Here is a 26040-nt window from a genome sequence, read left to right on the forward strand (position 1 = left end):
GTCCGCAAGCAGTGTACAACTGATGTCATCTCCTTCTCATGAACCGAGTACCTCCGCTCGGTCTCATTGAGCTTTCGGCTCTCGTATGCAACCAGATGCCCCTCTTGCATGATGACTCCACCAATGGGAACATCAGACGCATCGGTGAAAACTATGAAAGGTTTGGTGTAATCTGGTAGCACCAACACGGGCTCACTCACCATGGTCTCCTTGATCTTTTCGAATGCGTCTTGGTATTTCGTGGTCCATTCCTACACCTTATCCTTATTGAGAAACTCGGTCAAAGGTGTGGCAATCTTGGAATAGCCCTTCATAAATCGTCGGTAATAGTTGGCTAATCCCAAGAATGCTCACAATTCGGTCACCTTGGTGGGTGGCTTCCACTCGTCAATTGCTCGAATCTTGTCCTTGTCCATCTGGAGCTTGCCTCCTCCAACGACATGGCCTAGGAACGGTACTTCCTTCTTGGCGAACGAGCACTTTTCCTCTTTAACATAGAGCTCGTTCTCTCGTAAGACTTGGAACACCCTTCTCAAGTGTTTAACGTGTTCCTCTAAGGTCTTATTGTATACTACAATATCGTCAAGATAAACAACAACGAAATGATCTAGAAAGGGTTGTAGTACCTTGTTCATCAATGTGCAGAAGGTGGCTGGAGCATTCGTGAGGCCAAAAGGCATCACAAGGTATTCGTAAGAACCGTACCTGGTCACACAAGCTGTCTTCGGTTCATCTCCTTCGGCTATCTTGACTTGGTAATAGCCCGATCGTAAATCTAGCTTGGTGAACCACCTTGCACCACCAAGCTGATCAAACAAGTTCGCAATTAGGGGAATGGGATACTTGTTCTTTACTGTGAGCTTATTTAAAGCTCGATAATCTATGCACATCCGTAGAGAACCATCGTGCTTCTTTTGAAATAGCACCGGTGCACCATAGGGGGACTTGGATGGTCGGATGTATCCGGCATCGAGGAGATCTTTCAATTGTTTGCGCATCTCCTCTAATTCGGGCGGAGCCATTCGGTAAGGGGCCCGAGCGGGTGGCTTCGTATTCTCCACAAGCTCAATCTTGTGATCCACCTCTCTCTTTGGAGGTAACTTCTTGGGTAACTCGGCAGACATTACATCTTTGAATTCCGCCAATACTTGTCCCACTTCTCTTGGGACTTCCTCAGTCATTGTGGGTTCAGTTTCCACCAATGAAGCCATAAAGGTGGGTTCCTCCTTGCGCACCCCCTTTGAGAATTGGATTGCGGACAACATCTTGGCCTCGATTCTGGGCCCTCGGCTCACTGGAACGATGCATTGTTGCTTTGGATCCGGAATGCATAAGCAATCAACAAAAGGCACTGGGAAAGCATTTATTCGGTCCAAAAAACTTAACCCAAGAACAAAGTCAAATTTATCGGGAGGGATTACCTTGATGGCTTCCTTTCCGGACCAACCTCCGACGGTTATCTCGATTCCCTTTGTGACCCCCGAAATTGGAACTTCTTCGGCATTCACGGTTTTGATGGATCCGGTTTCCTTCTCCACATAAAGGTCAAGTTTCTTGGCAATTTGTTCGGACATGAACAATTCTGAGGCACCTGTGTCCACCAGTGCGCTCATCTTTTGGCCTGCGACGGTGATGTCTATACACCAATCCTTTCTTCTTGCGGCCCTTCTTTACATCCATGGTGCGAAAGATGGAGCCAAGCTTGAGAGTCTCACTCTCTACCCCATCGTTCTCCTTGATGGCAGCAACTTTCACAAGTTGAGGACAATCTCTTTTCATATGATTTCCTCCACAACTGAAGCACGTTAATTCCCCCTTCTTCTCCCAAGGATTGAAGAGCTTTTTGGGTCGATCATTCGGTTTCCCATGACTTCCCGTTGGCTTATGAAAGTTGCCTTTGGCCTTCTCTCCCCCACTATTACCCTTGGGTTTTGACTTGGATTGGAGAGAGTCGATCTTCTTTACCTTAAACGGGGCGATGGCCTCGGCTGCATCTAACGCCTTGGAGAGTTCGGTCACTCCCCTCCTTTGGATCTCCATGTTGTCCCAACGTTGTAATCCATCCATGAATGCAAAGTACCCTTCTAACTCGCCCAAGTCCGGGATTTGCATCTTGATCTCCATAAGTTTTTGACATATTCCAAGATGGAACGATCGTGTCTCAATTGCTTTAGTTTTGCTCGAGCTTCGAGTACAACATTTTTCGGATAGAAATGCTCCTTGAGTTCTCCCACGAACTCTTCCCACGTTCCGATTGGATTCGTACTTTCGGAACACCTACGACGCCACCATAACATAGCAACATCGTTAAGATAATTGGAAGCAACATTTACCTTGGTGGTATCATCCTCGATACCCATGCCACAGAAGAATTGCTCCATGCCCCAAATGAAATTCTCCACATCTTGGGCATTTCAACTCCCCTTGTACTCCTTCGGCTTAGGGACGTCGATCCTGGGTATTGGTGCTTGCGCCTCCCCAGTCACTTCATTCAACACGGTAGCCTTGTAGACGAGCAGCTCGCTCTTGAGCTCATTTACCTCCCGCATTATTTCGGCCCTCATGGCCAAGTACATGCTCTCGAGGCCTCTGGTACGTTTGTCTACGTTCTCTGTCAACTTGCTGATGAGTGCTTTGGTTTCTTCACTGAGTATATCCTCTACGGACTCCACCTTCTCCAAGCGAGATTCAACCGAGTCTTGAGTCTCTTAGACTTCATTATATCGGTCTTCTAATCTATCGATCCTTTGCTCGAACGAGGCCATGATATCCTTCGAGCTCCCTCGTTTCTTTGCCACGGCAGCGCGAGTCTCCATCACTTCGCTTGTGAGGACCTCGTCTTGGTTGTGTTGTGCCATTTCCCGTAGAACTAGCTCTGATACCACTTGTCACGCCCTTGGAACTTTGATGCCTCGGAACGTGCGGCCTTAGTCGCTTTCTTAGTGATTGCGGCTAAGTAAGCCTGAAAATATCTCAAGCAAGGATGCTTAGAACCTCGACGGAAGCTAGACAAGAGAACTAGCACAAGAAGGAATATAAGAAAGCTTTGAGAGAAGAATGCTCTTATGATTTCTCAAAGTGAATGAGTGAGTACAAATGAGGAGGGGAGGCCTCTATTTATAGCTAAAGCTCCCCTCAATGAACGGCTAAGATCTAATTACATCGACGGTCGAGATTAATCTTTACCTACCAAAAACAAGTGGGCATTATCTATACAAATTTAAATGCCACCTAAGTCTTTGTGGCTTCTAGAAGGTCCAAACCCCCATTTGGGCTACTTCTCATGGGCTAACCTCAGTGGTGGGCTTTGGTCCGTGACATTAACGTAAAACTTACCCTCAAATCTTTTCTTGTAACCCTATCTACAGTTTATTTTTTCTCAAAAAATCATCTATCTTGCAAATATAAATATATGTTAGATGCACGAAACAAATGACCTTGGTAGTAAAGGAATTATTGTTATTTCTTGAGATCATAGGTTCGAGCATCAGAAATGACAAGGATGTGAGCATCCAATGTAAAATGATTGACAAGTTATCTTTGAACAAATATTATATTGTACTTACCCTATATTGATAAAAAATATATGTTAGATTGTAGACATAGATATTTGTATTTTAATGGTTTAGGTTTCATGTTATGTGCATATGTGTTTAATTTTGAATTTGATTAAGTAAATAGAATAGAAATTGGTGAAATATAATTGTCCGTCCAGCTCAGTTGGTAGAGCATAAGGCTCTTAATTTTGTGGTCGTGGGATCGAGTCCCACGGTGGACAATTCATAATTCTGACTGTCGGAGGTTTCCCACGGAAGCTGCTTTCAACCTGGCGTTGGGGTAGCATACTATCATACCTCCCCTTACCCCGTTACATATGGGAATAAGGTCAGCTAATAATAAAAATTGGTGAAATCAGGGACAAGAACATTATTTTATAGTGCGGGTGTAAATTTTTATAAAGTTATACTATAAAATAAAAATAAAAATAATATTATTAATAACATTATTTAAATTTTTTAGAAAATGTGGTCGCTGCCTATTTGATCAATTTCTAAGTGAAATAATTGATTATCAGAAAAAATAGAATAATGGGACAAAAGGATGGAAAGTTTGGATGCATAATTTAGTTGGTTGTGAACTTGAACTGCTTGTTGTTCCTCCATAAATTTCGGACTTTTAAACTGTAGAAAAAGACAAATATTTTAGGCGCATAATTAAAAACAGTTTCTCCTCAAAATCTGGTCCTTTCTCCACCACAGCATCGGACAAGGTGATGCATGGTGGAAAATAACGAAAGATTTATTAAATATTTTTGGCAGTTCACCTAAATTTACATGGTGGTGAGGATAACGTGGAAAAATCATGCTAATCCCCGTTGGAACACGGCATCAACAGTGGTGGCAATAGCGACGGCGACTCATTTGATAGGTCAGGCATGGAATTAGGGCTTGCCAGGTATGTGATATAAAACTACAATTTTTCTCTGCTTCTCTGGAGTGACAGATGCTTTTGTATCATTTTAGGGTTTTGGAGCATTAAATTATGCTGCAAATACTAATGGTTATGGGCCCAAAGGTCAGTATGGTTGATGAAGATGAGTGTATGGCTATGCTTCACTCACTAAAATATTGCAATTGAAGTCACTCAAATCAGGCATTGCAATAATATAATCGGTAGACTGGTCTGTAAATATATAGATTTTTTAGTTGCCCTCAAGTTCTAAAGCTTCGACTTGACTAATTTAGACCGATCTGAGTCGTAAACCTGATTTTGGTAGGCGACTCTCAATGGAGATTTTCTACATACACACAAGGATTCAAACTTGAGACCTTACTTAAACGACATCAAATTGCTTATCACTTGAACCAACCCGTTGGTAAAATATATAGATTTTGTATATATGTATAAATTAATAAATATTTTTAAACACGAGATCAAAGTTAATATTTGATATCAATTAACAACTTAATATCTAATTGAAACGCTACTTTGAAAATTTATTTATAAGATTTAAAAACTTATTTAAAATTAAACACATAATTTGAAGATGTAGTTTACCGCGATTGTAACACACAAACTAGTACATACGTGTTTGCCAATAATTTTTCGACACATTCAATCATTAATTGAATATAATCAGAGTTACCGGATATCTAGGGAATATTTAAGGAAAGACAATAATATAAGCTAAAAAACAACATAATTGAAAATTTGAAGTAAATCTTAATAAAAATTGATTTAGTACGACTGAAAATGTTGACTTTTATGTAATATTATTAAGTTGCAACTATTTTAAATTATTTTAAAATAGCATAACCGAAAAATTTATATGACCGGTAAATATCGATACTTATGAAAAAATATCAATACTTATGGGAATAATCGTTTATATTATTAAAACCTATTAAAAATTTCGTAACATAATAGGTTGCGCATTGTTGTTTTGTGAATCAGTTAAGTTATAAGGTTTTAACACTTTATATTATAATAACCTATAAGAAATTTGGTTGTGATGGTAACGTAATATGTTGCGTATTAATTTTTTTAATCGATTAAGTTATAAGGTTTTAACCACTTATATTATAATAACTTATAAAAAAATTTGTTACGATGGAAACGTAATAGGTTGCGCCATGAATTTTTTTTAACCGGTTAAGTTATAAGACTTTAGCCGTTTATATTATAATAATCTATAAGAAATTCGGTTGCGATGGTAACGTAATAGGTTGCAGTTGATTTTTTTTAACAGGTTAAGTTATAGGACTTTAATAATTTATATTATAATAACCTATAACAAATTTGATTTCGATGGTAAAGTAATAGGTTGCGCCTTGATTTTTTAATCCGGTTAAGTTATAAGGCTTTAACCGTTTATATTATAACAACCTATAAGAGATCAGGTTTCGTAGGTAACGTAATAGGTTGCTCCTTAATTTTTTTGAACTGGTTAAGTTATAAGACTTTAATCGTTTATATTATAGTAACCTGTAAGAAATCTGGTTGTGATGGTAAAGTAATATGTTGTGTCTTATTTTTATATGTAATATATTAGTTTTCAACTATTACATAAATACCGATACTTTTACATAAATATCGATACCATCGAATTTGAAAAGACATGGAAATTTGGAAGGCTGACAATTATCGAACTTTTACAAAAATATCGATACTTTCGAATTTAAAATAACATAAAAAATGAAAAGGATGCAAAGTATCAAACTTTTCCATAAATATCAATACTTAGGGAAAAAGTATCGATTTATAGATAACATAACCAATTTAGGGAAGGGAAATACCATTACTTGAATAAAAAAGGGTTTTCTTATCTAAAATCCAACTTCCATATGAGTAATTGATATCGATACTTCATAGAAAGGGTGTGAACACAAATGAAATCACAATTTAAAGAGCATATATGTATGTTTGTGAAACCCTATTTTGTAAATTTTTTTAATTAATGATTTTATGTCTAGGGTTTTGAGTTTAAAGTTTAGGGTTTTAGGTTTAGGTGTTGTATTAGGGACCGATATTGATAAAAAAAGGTGTCAATACTTTATATGTTGCGTGGAAAATATTATAGGTTGGAGTTAATAAATCAAGTACAATGTAAAATTATAAGTTGAATGGAAAATGTTGGGTTCAATTGTATCATTATAGGTTGTAATTGAAATTTTTATGAAATGGAGAAATTATTACAATTAGTTAGTATATTGGATAAAGTGTAAATTATAGTTATCGTTTTGAGAAGTATTGCTTTAATATATTTCTTCAATATTTTGCTTCAATGTATTACTTCAATGTACATAATTGGTTTACATTAATTGATAAGCATAATCAGTTACTATATTAGATAAAATGTATATAAAATGTATTGCTCCAATGTATTTTTGTGATAAGAAGAAAGACGATGCATTCACAGGAAAAAAGATTGTTCTTGGAAAATATGAAGTCAAAGAATTTGTCAATTATAGTTCGAGAAGATAATGAATAAGAATGTAACGCCTCAAATCTCGAGTTAATAGTTTTGGACTAACTCAAGAGAGTTTAGGATAACCTATTAACCTATTAAGAAGACTTGACCCAAAAGTTCTGTAGGTTTGGGATTGAATTGAGCCCAAGTGATGATAAAAATGATGTTTTTGATTTAATAACAAAGGAAGGAGGACCAAGGAGGTAATTTTACCCTTAAATATTTGAAAGGTTGGTTCCCCTTAATTGTTGCTGGGGTCACGATTGGCACTCATATTTTTCTTCACTCTTTTGTCTCATTCTTCTTCTTCTTTCTCTCATTTTTACTGTCAACACAAAATCAAAAAAGGAGATAGCTTTGTAGTCTTGTTAGTCTAGCTCAGAAATCTCAAGGTAAGAGTGTTAATCTCTTCATCTTAAGCTTCATTTTAAGCCTGTAATATCAAGGTTTAGTAATGGCAACCATAAATGGGATTTTAGAAAACTATAAGTTTCTAGCTTTTTTTTGATAGATTTTATAAAGCTCCAAATCTCGGGTTAAGAGTTTCAAGTTAACCCGAAAGGGCCTTGGTTGAACCCATTAGCTTGTAGGAAGTATTAATCCAAGTTTGAGTGGATTTGGGCTTGGTTTGGTCCCAAATAAAGTTAAAAGGGTGACTTTGATTTGAGCTTGAAATTTTGAAGACCAAAGGATAAATTATGCCAATTTTATTTTAAAGGTTGAATCTCATTAATGGAGATGATATCACATCTGAAACACCTCTCTTTTCCCCCGCTCTTTTGTGTCTTCTTCTTCTTCATTTTCTTCTCTTTTTCCAAGATTTTGTCAAAGGTTGAAACTTTTAACCTTACAATTCCAAACCGGGAACACCAAGGTAAGGGTTGCAATCTACTCATCACTAGCTTCCATTCAAGCCTTTAAAATCAAGTTTTAGTCAAATGACCCTAAGTGGGGGGTTCAGTGAGAGTTTAAGAAACCATAGATTCCCGACCCATTCTTGATGGATTTAAGTTATAGGAATTATCCTTCGCCTTATTCTAAGTTCCTAAATGGGCTAGTAACTCATTTTTCCTTGTTATGATTAGTGAAAGAAATTGGAGAAAGTTCCAAGAAAAATGGCCAGGATAAGTTGGTTCTTGGTTGATTTAGAGATATTTTTCAATAGCTCAAGAATAAGGTAACGCATTTCTAACCTCTCTATACCACTTGTGAGTGACTAATTTCTCTTGTTTAGCTTGCACTAGTTTATGAGATATATAAGCATGTTCATGGTAAATTATAGTTTATGATGTTATAAAGCATGAAAAATGACTCTTTATGATCTCCATCAACTTAAATAAGACTTAAACATTGTTTAATAACCATAGAGGGACAAATGGGTAGTAATAGGTCACATTTTCATGCCCAAACAGGGTATTTCTAAGTTTGGGTATCGATACTGGATGGACAGTCTGATATTGTTCTTCGTTTAGCCTAAAAAAATAAGGTGTTTTAGTTGAGAGTATTGATACCAGTTCATTGGGTATCAATATCATTCCAACTGTATCGATACTCAATAGAGAGAAATGATACCACTTTTAGATTTTGAATTCCAGTAGTATATTTTGGTACCGATACTCAAGGTAGTATCGATACCATGATGAGAGTATCGATACTCTGAGTAAGTGTATCAATACTTAACTAATTTTTCAAACATCAAAAACGATTTTGATATCGATACCAAGGGTAGTATCGATACCCCAGTATGCCAATACCAATACCAATATTCCAGTTAAGGGTATCGATACTGTTAGGAATCCTCAAATTATAGAAGTCTATTTTGGTATTTGTACCTCAAGTTAGTATCGATATAGATACTGAAGAACCTAGTATCAATACCCTTATCCTAAATTGGGTAAGAAACCCATTTCAATTTAAGTGTTTGGGTGGGGGGATATAAGGTCATTATAACTTCATTAATAAAACTACCAATGAGAGCATCAATAATGAACATAATTACATTTAGAAATGGTGCAAGTAGGATGACATAAAATTGTCCTTTGTATGTTACTCAAAAAAGAACCAAGACACCCAAGATACTTTAGTAGTATGACGATAAACTTGTATGTTAAAATGTTTAGACATGTCTCAGTGAGTGCGCAAGGCACTACAATTTTATGTCAGACACAAATGCCCTAGGTATTTGTTAGTATTAGGTCAACTGATTGTATGTTTTCGATGTAGAAAATTCCATATCTCACCTTCACTTTAGGTAGGCTAGAGGGTGTGTGTCCTGAGATACAATGAAATCATTCAACCACACCATGATTCATTCCTTTGTATTTGTGTTTATCATATTTGTATGCTTATGACTTTGCTTGCAAACATGACCATGTAGCAAACACATGTAGTATAATTTGGTTATTAGTGTGGCACTGGGCTTGTGAGCTCAACATTCAAAATTTATTTCAGTGCGTAGGTTCTTAGGAGGAGGGTCGAGGAGTTTATTGCACATTGGTTTTTCAGACCGATTAGAACAATATATTACGCCTTGATTTACTTATTAGAGGGCATGTACTATTCATATACTTCCATGTATTGAGTCATAACTCTATTTTAAATACTCTAATTTTGAATTTTAAGATTTATTTTTAGAGCTCCCCATATTTGTAAACTAAAATACTATGTATTTTTTTTCAATGTTGATGAATGACTTATATATTGTTTTTTTAAAATGTTTCAAGAAATTTTTTGGTTAACCACTTGGGTGATTTCGTGTAGTACTTTAATCCTTTGATCTTTAGGTCGTATTAAATTAGGGTATTACATTTAGTGGTATTAGCGCGTTAGGTTTGATCGTTCTTAGGACCTGTGGGTTAGAGTCAGTAAGTGTCTATAAGTGTACATGCCTCTAGAGCGTTAAAAGTACTTTTACGTCTAGAATAGCGATAATAACTCCTCATTTCTTTCTAAATTTCATAAAAAATCATGGACAATAGCATAACTCCTAATTACGAGGGTAGGGACAAGAGGCACGCCTCCGTAGTTGGCGATACTAGTGACGAGTTCGTCCTAGACTTAGAGTTTGAGTTCCTAAGAGATGCGGGAGTTGAAAAGGAGACATTCTTCCGAGATATGAAAATAGTACTTAGGTATAAAGTTAGAGTTATTCCTAGGACATCAATTGCACCACCTACCCAGCCAACACCGCTAGCCCCTCATATTATTGCACTGTATGAGTCCTCAATTGAGAGACTTTAGAGGTATAAGACTACTGACTTCTTCGACTTTTGAGACAATGATGTGATAACAGCCGATCAATGGTTGGGAGAGACTCTTTGGATACTCCGTCAGTTGTACCTCACTCTAGAAGGTATAAGATAAAGTGCGTCATCGCTCTACTAAAGAGTGACACATTAGTTTAGTGAAAGATCATTGAGATAGTGATGGAGCCTGAGTGACCCACATAGAAGTACTTTTCAGATGAGTTTCGACATAAGTATATAGGAGAAGTTCACATCAATGACTTGAAAAATCATTTTCTACACTTAACTCAGAGAGAACAGTCCATGTTCGAGTATGAGAGAGAGTTCGTCCGGTTAAGTTGGTATGCATCAGAGTTGGTGGTGTATGAGTAACACCATTATAGAAGGTTCAGGTAGGGCCTCCACCTTAATATCATCACCAATCTAGTCGTAAAACCCATGAGGGTTTTTACTAAGTTGACTTACCAAGAGAAGCCAATCAAGTGAGTCTTGGGCATGAGAACCAAAGCATATAACGGGTTAGTGAGAAGAGCATGAGAGTTCCTTAGTTGTCTAGATCTTTACAATCAACAACCAAGAGAGCCAGATATTCTTAGGGCTCGTGGAGGAATCCATCAGACCAGCCTAGAAGGCTTGGGACAAAGTGCAGATCATGGGATAGGTTTGAGTTCCGCAAAAAGCCTCTATTATCAGTTTATGGGGTGAATGCCAGTGTTTCAATGAGGGCCCAATCTCATTCAGCCTTTCCTTCCTATGGTAAGAGGCACCATAAAGCATGTTAACATGGGACCCAACGGTGCAATGAATGCTTGGTCACTATATTCTTTATTCGATACTACCCTAAGGCACAGGGTATGGCCCCGATAATGACCCATATATCAATATCGTTTGTTCAAAGAGGTCGAGGACCTCGAGGGTTGGCAGTATTGCATCTGGACAGTTTAACAAGGGTACAACTAGGTTAATAATTAGTTACAAGCCGAGGGTAGCCTCACGATAGTATGCAGTTATGGCTCAGGAAGAGTGTGGCACAACTGATGTAATTTCTTGTACCTTTACTTTGTTTTCTATCCCAATTACTGCTATAGTATATTTATGGCCCATATACTCTTACATTATTTTTAGCTTGTTCGAGAGAGAAAATACCGACACGACTTAGAGATAAGAGTTCGTGTGTCTAATCCCTTAGAATTATATTTCCTTCTGGACAAGGTTCATCATAGATGCCCAATTGAGATTCTAGGTAAGACCTTTCCAGCCGATCTAATGGAGTTACCATTTAGGGAGTTCAACATGATCTTAGGCATGTATTGGCTTTTAGAGCACGATGTTATTTTGAGATGCAAAGCTAGGAAACTCAAACTCAAGATGGTTAATGGAACCAAGGTAGTGATGACTAGCGAGAAGCCGAGGTGTTCAAGGATCATATCAGTCGTAAAGGTGCAAAGAATGATCGAGTGGGGTTGTGAAGCCTTTTTGGCTCACGTGGTCGACACTTAATTTACATATCCAATTCTTAAGAATATTCAAACCATTCGAGACTTCTCTGACGTGTTTTTAGAGGAGTTTCCAGGATTACCACTTAACCGAAAGTTAGAGTTCGATATCGAGGTTATGTCAGTATCTACTTCGGTGTTAATTTTTCTTTATCGTATAGCACCGACGAAACTAAAGGAGTTGAAAGCCTATATCCAAGAGTTACTAGAGAAAGGTTTTATTCGACCAAGCATTTCTCTTTGGGGAGTTCCAGTCCTCTTTGTTAAAAAAATATAGGTCGATGAGGTTGTGCATTGACTATCAGTAGCTAAACAAGTTATCTATAAAAAATCGTTACCTTCTCCATAGGATCGATGACCACTTTGACCAACTTAAGGGGGTATGTGTTTTTTTCTCTAAGATTGACTTAAGGTTAATGTATTAACAATTGAAGGTTAAGGATGCCAATGTAGCAAATATAACTTTTAAGACGAGGTATGATCATTATGAGTTTCTTGTAATATCGTTTGGACTCACCAATGCCCCGATAATATTTATAGACTTGATGAATTGGGGTTTCACCAATACTTAGATCAATTTATGGTGGTCTTTATAGATGAAATCCTAGTGTACTCACGATCAGATGAAGAACATGATCAACACATTCACATCATTCTATAAACTATTCAAGATTGTCAGTTAAATTTTAAGTTTGGAAAGTTTGAGCTTTGGTTTTCAGATGTCTCATTCTTAGGTCATGTGATAGCAGTGGATGGGATTCGAGTGGACCCCCATAAGATTCAAGCAGTAGTGGAGCGGGAACCTCCTAAGAATGTATAAGAGGTATGTATTTTCATGGCCCTTGTCGGGTACTATCATCGATTCATTAAAGGTTTCTCGATGATAGCGGCACCGATGATCAAATTGCTTCTAAAAGGAGTTCCTTTTGAATGGGAAGAGAAATGATAGAAAATCTTTGATAAATTGAATTATATTTTAACTTAAGCGCTAGTTTGGACCCAACCAGAGTCGAGAAATGACTTTACAATGTTTAGTGAGGCATCATTGAATGGTTGGGGTGTGTGTTAATGCAAGAAGGAAATGTTATAGCCTACATATCCTATCGACTCAAGCCTCATGAGCGTAATTTTCTTACCTAGGACCTATAACTTACAATTATGGTTTTTGCACTAAAGATTTGGAGGCACTGTTTGTTTTGCAAGAAGTGTCACATCTTCACTGACTATAAAATCCTTAAATACATACTTACGCAAAAGGAGTTAAACTTGAGGTAGTATAGATGGGTCAAGTTGTTAAAAGCTTATGACAGTGTGATTGATTACCACCCAGGGAAGGCTAATGTGGTGTCAGATGCCTTGAGTAGGAAGTCAAATTCAGATTTGTGAGCTTTACTAGCACGGTTGAGTTCGTCAGAAGATGGTGGTTTGATAATTGTACTTTGCATATAACCTGAGCTAGTGAGCAAAGTTAGCGTTGTTATAATGGCTTCAACAATCGCCTAAGTTCTTGCATAGAACAAGTCCGCTGAGGTGACGTTCTGGGTTTTGAATTGCGTAAAATGAGTGTGTTATTCTTTAAGTGTCGATTATGTGTACCTATAAATTAATGGCTTTATAGTAAGATCCTTCATGAAGCTCATTGCAATCCACTCTCATTTCATCTAGCTAGTATCAAAATTTATCATAAGCTCACACCATTAAATTGGTGGCCGAGAATGAAAAAGAAAGTATCCAAGTTTGTTGTTAGGTTCGTAGTGTGCCAACAAGTTAAAGTGAAACATTAGGTTCTTTTAGGGTTGCTCTAGCCAATTTAGATGGTGTAGTGAGAGTATGATAGAGTGACCATGGACTTTGTGATTGAGTTATCGATGACTAAACATTGGCATGGTGTAGTGTGGGTCGTAGTAGACCAGATAATAAAGTCAGATCACTTCCTCCTAGTTCAGATAGACTATGCCCTAGAGAAACTACCACAATTGTATATCTGAGAAATTGTGAGGCTGCATGGGGTTTTGACTTCGAACATTTCAGATAGTGACCATCGTTTCACTTCCTAGTTTTGGAAAGCTCCCCATGAATACCTCAAGCCTCGACACCATACTACACTTTAACACTACTTTCTATCCTCAAACAGTCGATTAGTTTGAATGTGTCATTCAAATCTTAAAGAACATGCTTATATGTACCATCATAAACTTATAGGGTAGTTAGGAGAACCACTTATCGATAGTGGAGTTCGCATATAACAACTATTAGTCTAGCATTTAGATGGCTCCATATGAGGCTTTGAATAGACGCCCGTGAAGAACTCCACTTTATTAAACAAATCTCAGTGAATGAAGTAATATGGGTTCAGACTTGATCAGAGAAATTGAAGAGAAGGTTTGGATGATTCAAGGTCAGTTAAAGGGAGCTTCTGACAGATAAATGTCGTATACATATGAAATGTAAGGATATTGAATTTGTAATTAGAGATAAGGTATTTCTCAAGGTGTCCCCATTGAAAAAGATATTATGATTTGGGTGGAGAGGAATGTTAACCATTCGTTTCACTAGGTCTTATTAGGTTCCCGATAGGGTTGAACCGTAGCTTACTAGTTGGATTTACCCCTAGAGTTAGAGCTTATTCATAACGTCTCCCGGATTTCCATGCTTAGAAGGCACCATTTCAATACTTCTCACATTATACCATTAAAGCATATTGAAGTGAGCTAGTAAATAATCGATAAGGTGGTGCCGATAAAGATTTTGGTAAAAGAACTGAATGAGCTAAGAAACAAAATGATTCCCCTGGTGAAGGTTCTATGGAGGAACCATGGTACCCAGGAAGTGACTTGGGAAATCGAGGAGGATATGCAACTTTAATATCTACATCTTTTCTATTTAGGTAAATTTTGATGACGAAACTCCTTATTAGGATGTGAGAGTTGTAACACACCAAATCCTAGGTTATGAGTTCTAGGTTAACCCAAGAGGGCCTTGAATGAACTCATTACTAGATTTTATGAATGATTGAAACTTTGTAGCCTTACAAGTCCAATATATGAACACTAAGGTAAGGATTGCAAACTACTCATCATTAGCTTTCAAGCCTTTAAAATAAAGTTTTGGTCATAGTGAAGCTAAGTGAGGGATTTAGTAGAGGTTTAAGAAACCGTAGATTCTCACTCCGTTTTTTATATATTTAAGTTCTAGGAAGTGTCCTTAGACTTATTCTAAGCTCCTAAATGGGTTAGTGACTCATTTTTCCTTGTTATGATTAGTGAAAGAAATTGGGGAAAGTTCCAAGACCAAGGGCAAGGAGAAGTCGGCTCTTGGTTTATTTATAGACATTTTTCAACAACTCAAGACTAATACAACACATTTCTAACCTGTCTATACCACTTGTGAGCCATTAAGTATTCTTGTTTAGCTTGCACTAGTTTATGAGACATATAAGCAGTTATTGGTAAATTCTAGTTTATGATTAGTGAAAGAAATTAGAGAAAGTTCCAAGACCAAGGTTAATGAGAAGTTGGGTTTTGGTTGATTTAGAGACATTTTCAACAACTCAAGACTAAGGTAACACATATCTAACCTCTATATACCACGCATGAGTCACTAAGTGTTCTTGTTTAGCTTGTACTAATTTATGAGACACATAAGACTTAAAAATTGTTTAATGACCTTAGAGGGAAAATTGTTAGTAATAGGTCACATTTTTGTGCTTAAACAAGGTATTTATGAGCTTGAGTATCGATACTGGATGAACAATACAAATATTGTTCTTCTTGTAACCTAAAACAACAAGGTGTTTTGTTTAAGAGTTTCTATACTAGCTTATCGGGTATCGATACAATTCCAGGGGTATCAATGCTCAAAAGGGAGTATCGATACAATGTCGAGAGTATCAATATTCTAAGTAAGGGTATCGATACTTAACTAATTTTCAAACACCGAAACCAATTTTGCTATCTATACAAAGGGTGGTATCGATACCTTAGTATGCCAGTACCGATACTCAAATTAAGGGTATTGATATTGTTAGGACTCATTGAATTCTAATAGCCTATTTTAGTATTGGTACCTCAGGTTAGTGTCGATACTCAAGGGTCAATATTGATATTACAGAGCCTAATATCAGTTCCCTCATCCTGAATTGTGTAAGAAACCTATTTCAATTCAATTGTTCAGGTGAGGGGATCAAAGGTCATCAGAACATCATTAATAAAACTATAAACAAGAAAATTAATGATTGACACAATTACATTTCGAAATAGTATAAGCATGTTGACATAAAATTGGCCTTTATATGTTACTCGAGAAATAAACATGTCACCTGAGTTACTTTAGTAGTACGACGATAATCTTGTATGTTAGAATGTTCGTACATGTCTCAGTTAGTGCACAAGGCACTTCAGTTGCTGGCCGGGTGTTGATGCCCAAAGTACTTGCAAGGAGTAAGTCAGTCGGGTATATGTTTCCAATGCAAAAAATTATGGATCTCATCATAGGTAGGTTAGAGGAGTGTGTGTCCCGAGATTCATCGAAATCTTCTGACTATACCATGATGCCTACCTTCGTATTTGTATTTAGCATACTTGTATGCTTATGACTTTTCTTGCAAGCATGACCATGTAGCAAACACATGTATTGTAGTTTGGTTATTAGTGTGGCTTTGGGCTTGTGAGCTCAACATTCAATTTATTTTCTGTGTGCAAGTTCTTAAGAGGAGGGTCCAGGAGCTTATCACACCGTTGATTTTCTAGATCGAGTAAAACAACAGATTACATCTTGATTTACATATTAGAGGGAAAGTACTATTCATAGACCATCATGTATTGAGTCATAACTATATTTTTTAAGTTTAGGAGGTATTTTTAGAGCTCCCCATATTTGTAAACTCAAATACTATATTTTTATTTTTCAACATTGATAAATGACTTACATATGATTTTTTTTTAAATGTTTCAAGAAATTTTTGGGTTAACCACTTGGGTGGTCTCATGTAGTACTTTAATTCATCGATCTTTTGGTTTAATAGATTAGGGTATTACAAATTCAAGCTTTAGGAAGTGTTCTTAACTTCATTCTAAGTTCCTAAATAAATTAGTAACTCATTTTCCTTATCTATGATTAGTGAAAGAGGTTGAAGAAAGCTCTAAGACCAAAGGCAAAGAAAAGTTGGTTATTGGTTGGGTGAGAACATTTTTCCAGCATCAGGTGTAACACCATAAATTTCGGGCTAGTAGTTTCGGATTTACCCAAGATGTATGTGGACTTCTTATTTAAAGTTGTTGGACCAAGTTGGGATTAATTAGGTTGGAATTTTGCCCAATAAGCCATAAAAAGAATATTTTTGAATATTAGAATGATGATGAAGGACCAATGTGTAATTTTACCATTTTAAAAAGATTAGGGTTTTATGTCTCATTCTACTTTTTTCTCTTTATTTCATCTTTCCCATTTCCTTATCTCATTTTCCTCTCCAAGTGCCCAGCTCAAAGGTAAGATCTTGAGAACCTTTTATACTTCTTTTAAGCTTCAATTTCATCTTCAATCCCTCCATCAACTTGTTTTAAAGTTTCAAAACCTTGGGTTTTTATAGCTAAAGACAAAGTGAGAGTTTTCATTCAAATCTTAGAGAAGAGAGTATAGCTAAGCAAGGAGCTTCATTTCAGGATCCTAGCTCAAAGGTAAGATCTTGAGAACCTTTTATACTTCTTTTAAGCTTTAATTTCATCCTCAATCCCTCCAGCAACTTGTTTTAAAGTTTCAAAGACTTGAGTTCTTTACAGCTAAAGACAAAGTGAGAGATTTTATTCAAATCTTAGAGAAGAGAGTGTAGCTAAGCAAGGAGCTTCATTTCAGAATCCTAACACCAAGATAGTGTATTTCTAATCCTTTAGAATATTAAGGCTTTTATAAATATGATGAATTTCTAAGATTTGTGTATTTAAGAATTTTAGGGTTTATATTTGATTTCATGATTAAATGACATTTTAGATGTAAATAATGTGTTTTTATGTCACTTTATGACCCTAAGTAACCTCCTAAAGCATTATTACATGATTAAGAACTAAACTAAGACATTTAGATAATTTTTAGGTATTTTTGAGCTTAAATAAGACATTTTTGGGTTCGAGTATCGATACTGGATGAATAATTTTGATACTGAATGAACTAGGATAAAATTTGGGGATTTTCAGCTAGGAGTATTTATACTACTAGGGAGAGTATCGATATTGCTCCTACAATATCGATACTCTGGGTAACATTATAGATATTAGGCTACTTTTTAGCAAACATAAGCCATTTATGGTACTAATATTCATAGATGTATTGATACTTGATCCTAAGGTATTGATACTGCAAGTAGTATCGATATTACCTACTTTGGATGGTTAGAATTGACCTCGTTAAGGCCCGTAAGAGTCAAGGATAATCCCTAATGGTATAACTTAGTATGTGAGACATAAAAGGCCAAAGAGGCTCGAATATACTTGTAGAAGTGGGTTAAAACTGAAAACCATAGTAGGTGTAATATGTTCAAGTATCTTCAGTCGAGCACGTAACAAGTGTCTAAAAATAAAGGATCATTGTAGAGGATGTATTGTTAAACGATATGAAGAGTCAATAGCAGAGTTACATACTACAAAATGTCAACGAATGATGAATGTACATTTATCCCTCATATTCAACTGTGAATTGAGGGAGAGCATAGTAAGGGTGACTAGAGTGTCGTTACCTAATAATGAACCTGAGAGAGGTATCAGGCTAGTTACTATTACAAACAATGAACAACAAAGACAATAATCATCGTTATGTCATAAAACGCATAAAATCATCTTTAGAGATAAAAGTGACTAAAATGCCCTTACATAACGAACGACCATAATAGAGCATTTTAATAAATAACAGAAGTAACAAACTAATAACCTTTGTATAAAGTTCAAGGAAAGAGAACGAGCAAGATAACAACTAGTGAGAGGGTTAACTCACTTTAATGCGTCTAGTTATGCTAGAGTGTAGTCAGGCTACCTTAGTTACCATAGTGGGGTATTGTCAGTATTATGTGACCTTAGGACCCTCAAATATGCATGTGTAGTTGCATCAATCCAGTATAATAAATATCCTTAGAGTTTATATTTGTGGTTGTGTAAGGCTGAGTTAGCACTTCAGTTGAGCGGGAATTATACCTATATTATGTGACAACGGGTTCCCCCTCCATGATCTACTTGATAACTATGTGAAACTAGGAGATCATTTAGTAGCTTAGTGAGAATTTCACTGATGCTATGTGACACTAGGTCCCTCAGTAAACTGGTGTCTAATGACAATGTGAGACCACATGTTGGCAGTGGTGCATTTATAATGCACAACATAATCAATATTGCAATTAGATAGTGCACAACAGAGTCAGTGTTGTATTCAGATATTGCACATGAGTGTTAGTGTTGCATTTAAAGAATGTATAGCAGTTACAGTCAGTGTGGGTAAAGACTCAATAGAGGTGTACTCATGGCGAAGCCCCTAGTACATGATTAAGGTAAGTGTGAGACTCATAATGTTGTTCTAGATTAGCGATTATAGTGTTGGGCTTTGTGAGCTCAGTATTTGAATATTTTTCATTCGCAGGTCAGTAACTAGAGATGGTCGTATAGCACCATCCCAGTAGGACTTCCAGCATCTCTTTCAGAGTACTGTACAATAGCTTTAATGGTCATATGCATTCATAGGATCCTTATTATTGTATTCAGATTTATATCTTAGAGTTTTATTATCTTGGTTTTATATTATGTGTCATGGAGCTCTGATTTATTAAATGTTTTATAACTATCGAGTATGTTTATTTTGATACCATGTATTATTTTTTGAAATGTAAATGAATAGTTTTAAAAATTAGGGGTTGTCTTGGTAGCCTAATATAGTATTTTAGGCCTAATCGGGTTTAGTGTGTTACATTTTGTGGTATCAGAGTGTCAGGTTGAGTCGGTTCTAGGACCCAGTGGTCAGTTATAGTAAGATGACAATGAATACATGCCTTTATGTAGTAAAAGTACTTTTATAAGTTTGGAGTCCTGGCGGTGCTTCATTTCTTTATCTATGTTGTAGAAATTTTGATGGTGGATAGTTACGAGCGTGGTCTTGAGGGTTAGATGAGATTCGTTCTCTTATCCTAATAATGTCAGCGATGAGTTTTTACCTAGGGCAGAGGATCATGGGATCCCATTAGGTGCGGGAGTCGCAGAGGTAAACTTTTTCAGAGGTTTGAATTCTACACTCAGGGAGATAGTGTATGTCATTCCTAGAGCACATAATGTTCAACCTTCCGTCTAGAGTATGTTAGTGCTGATAAAGTCCCCAATAGAGAGATTGAGGACGTACAAGCAATTTAATTCTATGGCTCAAATAATGATGATCTCATTTAGGCCGGTTGGGAGATGCCATAAAGACTTTGAGGCAACTTCACCTTACCCTAAAGGGTAAGTTAGAGTACGTCACCTTTTCTCAAGGGTGATACTATTGACTGGTGGGAGACTATAGAGATGGCTCTACATCTAGAGGTGCCTAATTAAAATTAGTTTATGAATGAGTTTAGAGGTAAATATATCGGTGAGGCACATATAGATGGGTTGATGATGCAATTCCCTCAGCTAGTTCAGGGAAATTTCTTAGTGTATGAGTACGAGACATATTTCCGTTGGTTGAGTCATTATGCCCTAGAGTTGGTTGCGACTAAACCCTTTAGGTGTAAGAGGTTCCTTGAGGGACTTCATATTAAAATCCATGCGTAATTGACGGTAGACTTATAAGGTATTTTCAAAGTTGACACAACAAGTTAAGGTTGTGGAGAGGGTGCAGAGTATGAGGAAAAGTTTTTCGGGTGAGTCAAGTACCCCAAGGATGAAGACTTATATACCATTAAATCTATCTCAGTCTATGGTGAAAGGGCTATAGGTCCTCATGAGCAAAGGAGAGTGACGTCATCTTTGTCACTCCAGTTGAGTTAGGGGTTAGAAGTAAGGTTTCGTAGGAAACCTCCAACTTCATCGTCTGTGGTGAGCTCTAGAGGCTTTAATAGAGTTTTAAGGTATCCAGAGTGTGAGTGTTATGGAAAAAATTATTAATGAATTGTTTTAAAATCTATAAGAAGTGATATAGATGTGGATCCTTAGAATATATGGTAAGAGATTGCCCTAGTTTGAATAGTGATGTTTCATCTCGATCGAGGGAGGTAATCCAGTAGCTCAGCATGACAGAGAGCCTACCTAGGGAGGTGTTAGTTCTATGCTCGGGGAGGAGAGTAGAAAAGTATATGAACCTATTTTCGATTCGATTATGCGTAATTTCATTTGTCAACTCGCTGAGAGGCAGTGTTAGGACGTTGATGTCACAAATGAGATGACATGTATGTTTTCAGCTATCTCAGTTTTCATGTTGCTTCGGTAGGTGTAAGTGCATGCATGTTTTTGTGGCGTCAAGCGAACTAGGTAAGAAAAGTATTATTCGTGTAGAGGATCCAGGTGCGAGTATCCAAATGCCTAATTGCTGGGCCTTGGCAGAATATGTAAGGTTTACCTTAGAAATTTTTTAGGGCTTAGATTAAACTCGGTAGTCAAACTAAAGGAAATTGTAAGCACAAGTGTTACCTTGAACTCAGGATTATGGGCCCAAAGATAAGAGAATAGGTGGTTGTTCCTTGTTGAGTTGAAGGGTCAACTCTAAGAAAATGTTGAGTCACAGAATCTTCCACCCTTGTGTATCCCCTAGGGGAATATCTGTGTGGGTTGTCATGTTAGATATGAGACTTTAAGGATGTTTTTGTATTGCCAGTAGAGGGTTCGTGTGACTGAACCTAGAGATTTAGTAATCACAAATTTAGTTTTGGAGGTAGAGATCTCCACGAGAGTGTTAAGAATACCCAAGACGTCCTAGCCAATATGTCGATCACCTTGTTTCCAAAAACATTATGATATATCTTAGCTAGTTCCAAGACACTTAAGTTTCTAACTGGGCGTAGATATAATAAGTACTCGAGAGGAGTAAGTTATACGGGTGTACATTTCGATGTAGAAGTTCCAAAATTCCCCTAAGTGCTAAGGGTACTATAGGTATACTAAGTTATGAGTCTTGAGATGTAGAGAACCCTACAATTTTGCCTTGATGAATTCATACATTAATAAATGATTTAGATAGGTAAGTTAAACATCATTCGTGATTTCTTCGTATTGGTATAACATGAACTATATACAATACATAGCATTATACAACTTTGTGTAGTACCATGAGTTTTAGTGAGATTAAAGAAAATAAAGTACATTAAGCATCATTTGACTAGTGCTAGTCATCATCGTATAGCTCAATGATGGTAAGTAATAGTGAGTGCAAGATGTAGAGTCTCAAAATCCTTAAGTCAGAGTGTGATCATGTGAGATCTCTTCTTTGTGAGGTATTCTCTCTAGGAAAGATGTTGCTAGTTTCGTTAGGCAAGTGGCCGATTTTCAGTTCTGAGTAGCTTTATGTGTGATTCAATGAGTAAAGCGAATGTAAAATGTAAGGTAAATGAGAAACAATTGTGTAATATGGGCGAGTATTGAATCAGAGTTACGTAGTAGAATTACAGAGATCGACGTTAGGAAGTCAAGAATTGTCCTAATATCTTTAGTAGTCAACATGTAGACCGTGATTAGAAAGTGCCCGTAGAATCTCAATGTGTAGCATGGCGAGTTACCTAAGTTCAACAAATAAAAGAGGCTATATGTTTATATAGTAAGTTAACTCGATTAGGTAAGATTAGCCAGTGAAAAGTTTAATGATAACAGATGAGTCGTGGAGTAATATTTTTCCTTTTGAAATGTTCTAAGTATTTAATGTTAAGACGATCAGAGTAATACTCAATGGTTTTGTGCTTCTCGAATATTGTTGCTTAAGGTTTGATGTAGGTAACACTATATAGAAATAGGGGTTGTAAATCAATTTTTTTGAGTTTTTTAATTGCAAGTTATGTTGCAGAGACTTATTCTGTGAGGATCATGTTAATATAAGTTTAGGTGCTTCAAGGTTTCTAAGTGTTTGACCGAAGGATAGGTCGTAACACCCCAAATTTTGAGGATGGAATTTCTTTTAAGAAGGCTAGAGTTGTAACACCCCAAATTATGGGCTAGTAGTTTTAGATTTACTTGAAAGGTATACAGACTTCATGGAGTTCGTATTTAAAGTTGTTAGACCAAGTTGGGCTTAATTACATTGGAATTAGGCCCAATTAGCTATAAAATTATTTTTAAATATTAGACAGATGATGAAGGACCAAATATGTAATTTTACCTTTTTAAAAGATTTATATCTCATTCCATCTTCTTCTCTTCATTCCATACTTCCTATTTTCTTCTCCCATTTTCCTCTCCAAGTGGCTATCTCAAGGTAAGATCTTGATAATCTTTTATACTTCAGTTAAGCTTCAATTTCATCCTCAACCTATCCAAAAAACTTGTTTTGAAGTTTCAAAGCCTTAGGTTCTTTATAGCTAAAGCGAAAGTAAGAGTTTTCATCCAGATCTTAGAGGAAAAGAGTGTGGTTAAGCAATAAGCTTCATTTCGGGATCCTAGCACCAAGTAATGTATTTCTAATCCTTTTAAGTGTTAAGATTTCATAAATATGAAGAATTGCTAAGATTTGTGTATTAAAGCATTTTAGGGTTTATACTTGATTTCATGATTAAATAATGTTTTAGATATGAAGAAGGTGTTTTTATGTCACTTTGTGATATGAAGTAACCTCATAAAGCATTAGCACATGATTAGAAACCAAACTAAGACATTTGGGATGATTTTTAGGTATTTCCCGAGCTTAAATATGATATTTCTAGGTTCAAGTATCAGTACTAGATGAACTGGGATAAAAATTTAGGGATTTTTAATTGGGAGTATCGATATTGCTAGGGATAATATCAATACTGCCACTACAATATTGATACTCAAGGTAATAGTATCGATACTGGTAATTTTTAGCAAACAAAATCCATTTCTCGTATCGATATTCATAGGGGTATCGATACTTCACCTTAGGGTATCGATACTGTAAATAGAGTATCGATGCTACCCACTTTGGATGGTTATAATTAACCTCGTTAAGGCCTATAAGAGTCAAGGATTATCCCTAATAGTATAACTTAGTCCGTAAGGGACATAAAAGGCCAAAGGGGTCCATATACACCCGTAAGAGTGGGTTATAACCGAAGTAATCATATTAGGCGTAATACGTTCAAGTATTCTCAATCGAGCACATAGCGAGTATCTAAGAATGAAGGATCTTTGCAGAGGACGTACCAGCAAGCGGTATGATGAGTCAATCATATTTTGAAATAACAAAGTTGTGTACTGTAAGAATGTCAGCGAATGGTGAACGTATAATTGTCCCTCCTATTCAATGGTGAATTGTGGGAAACTTAGTAAGAACGACTACTATGTTACTACTAGTGATGAACCCGAGTCAGGTATCAAGCTTGCTAGTGTTACAGACAATTAACAACAAACACAATAATCATCGTGAAGTCATGAAACACATAGAGACCTCCTTAAAGATAGAAGTGACTAAAACGCTTTTAAGTTACGAATGACTAGAATAAAGCAACTTAATAACTAACAGAATTAATAGACTAATAAACCCTTACATAACATTCTAGGTAAGAGAAGGAGCGTGATAGCAACTAGTGAGAGGGTGACATCAATTTAGTGTGCCTAGCTATGTGTAGTTGCATCTGTCCAGAACAGTAGATATCTTTAGAGCTTGGCTTAAAGGTTGTAGGACCGATCCAATGCTTTAGTTGAGCGGGAATTATATCGATGCTATCTGATATCGGGTTCCCCTTCCGTGATTTACCTGATGGCTATGTGAGACCAGGAGATCATTCATCAACTTAGTGGGAATTTCACCGATACTATGTGACACCAGTTTCCCTCAGTAAACTAGTGTCTAATGGTTATGTGAGACCATACTAGTAATGTTGCATTCAGATAATGCACAATAGAGTTAGTGTTGCATTTAAATAATGCACAGGAGTGTCATTCTCTCATTCAGATAATGCATAAGAGTATTAGTTTTGCATTTAAATAATGCACAGAAGTTACAGTTAGTGTGGGTAGAGACCTAATAGAGGTGTACTCATGGTGAGGCACTTAACAGATGATTAAGGAAAGCATGAGCCTCCTACTTCAATGATAGAATAATAAAACCTTAAGTAGGTAACACTTGATTAAGATCATATGTGTATCTACTGTTTAGTACCATGTCTTTAGCATGCTTGTGTTTATGAAATTCAAAATACTACTCTAGATTAACGATTATATTGTTGGGCTTTGTGATTTATAAAATGTTTTATTATTGTCGAGTATGTTTATTTGATACCATGTATTATGTTTTGAAATGTAAATAAACAATTTTGAAAACCAGGAGTTGTCTTGGTAGCCAATTTGACATTTTAGGCCCAATTTGATTTAAGGTGTTTCATTAGTAGCAAGGTAACATATTTCTACCTTCTTTATACCGCGTGGGAGTTATTATATTTTCTTAGCTAGCATGAGTTCATGGATCATATGAGCACATTCATGGTAGATTTTAGTTATGATGTTATTTAGTATGAAAATTGACCTATAATAACCTCTTTTAATATATATAAGACCTAAATAACATTTGGGGGCCTTAGTAAGGCTTATGGACAAAGTTGGGTATCATTTTTGTGCTCAAAACAAAGCATTTCTAGGTTTAGGTATCGATACTGAATGAACTATATCGATATTATTCTTCAGATAGCCTAAAACAAGGGGTTTTTGATTGGTGGTATCAATACATGTTCATTGAGTATCGATGTTGTTCGTTGGGTATCAATACTCAAGGGTAAGGTATTACTGTCTTCGAATTACAAATTTCAGTAGTTGACTTTGGTATTAATAAATGGGAGTATCGATATCGTGTGAAGCGAGGATATCGATACTTTATGTAAGGGTATCGATATCGAGTTAATTTCTGAAATCAAACATAATTTTGGTATCGATCTTAGGGTGGTATTGACACCGTAATACGTACCGATACTCTAATTAAGGATCAATACTGTCAGGTTTTCTCAGATTCTAGTAGTCAATTTTGGTATCAGTATCAATGGTGAGTATCGATACTCAATGGTCGACATCGATACTAAAAGGCTTAGTATCGGTAACACCGTCTTGAATTGGATAAGAAACACAATTGGATCAAGGGTTTGGGAAGGAGTCTAATAGCACTAGAAGAAATTATATGTTTGATGTAGCGTTTTTAAAGTCATTGTATATTTTAAACCATTTCTAATTAATAT

General features: G+C 36.3%; 1 protein-coding gene across 1 annotated transcript; it reads right to left on the bottom strand.

Moving 5' to 3' along the window:
• Window positions 1–350: 350 nt before the first annotated feature.
• On the bottom strand, window positions 351–2381 carry LOC120195204. Its single transcript, XM_039197284.1, has 3 exons — window positions 2334–2381; window positions 1573–2277; window positions 351–1529 (listed from the first exon to the last, which is right to left on the bottom strand). Exons 1-3 carry the CDS (start codon window positions 2379–2381, stop codon window positions 351–353), a joined length of 1932 nt encoding a protein of 643 aa, XP_039053215.1.
• Window positions 2382–26040: the final 23659 nt, after the last annotated feature.

Source organism: Hibiscus syriacus, unplaced genomic scaffold (assembly GCF_006381635.1).
Source record: "Hibiscus syriacus cultivar Baekdansim isolate YM2019G1 unplaced genomic scaffold, ASM638163v2 tig00117010_pilon, whole genome shotgun sequence".
Classification (NCBI taxonomy): Eukaryota; Viridiplantae; Streptophyta; class Magnoliopsida; order Malvales; family Malvaceae; genus Hibiscus; species Hibiscus syriacus.

Excerpts from the sequence above, each read along its gene's own strand:
- LOC120195204 (XM_039197284.1), bottom strand. The coding sequence starts at position 2,381 with ATGGAGCAATTCTTCTGTGGCATGGGTATCGAGGATGATACCACCAAG. Across the intron at positions 2,278-2,333 it reads TCGAGGATGATACCACCAAG|GTGTTCCGAAAGTACGAATC; the intron begins GTAAATGTTGCT and ends GTGGCGTCGTAG. Across the intron at positions 1,530-1,572 it reads GGTGCCTCAGAATTGTTCAT|GAAACCGGATCCATCAAAAC; the intron begins GTCCGAACAAAT and ends TATGTGGAGAAG.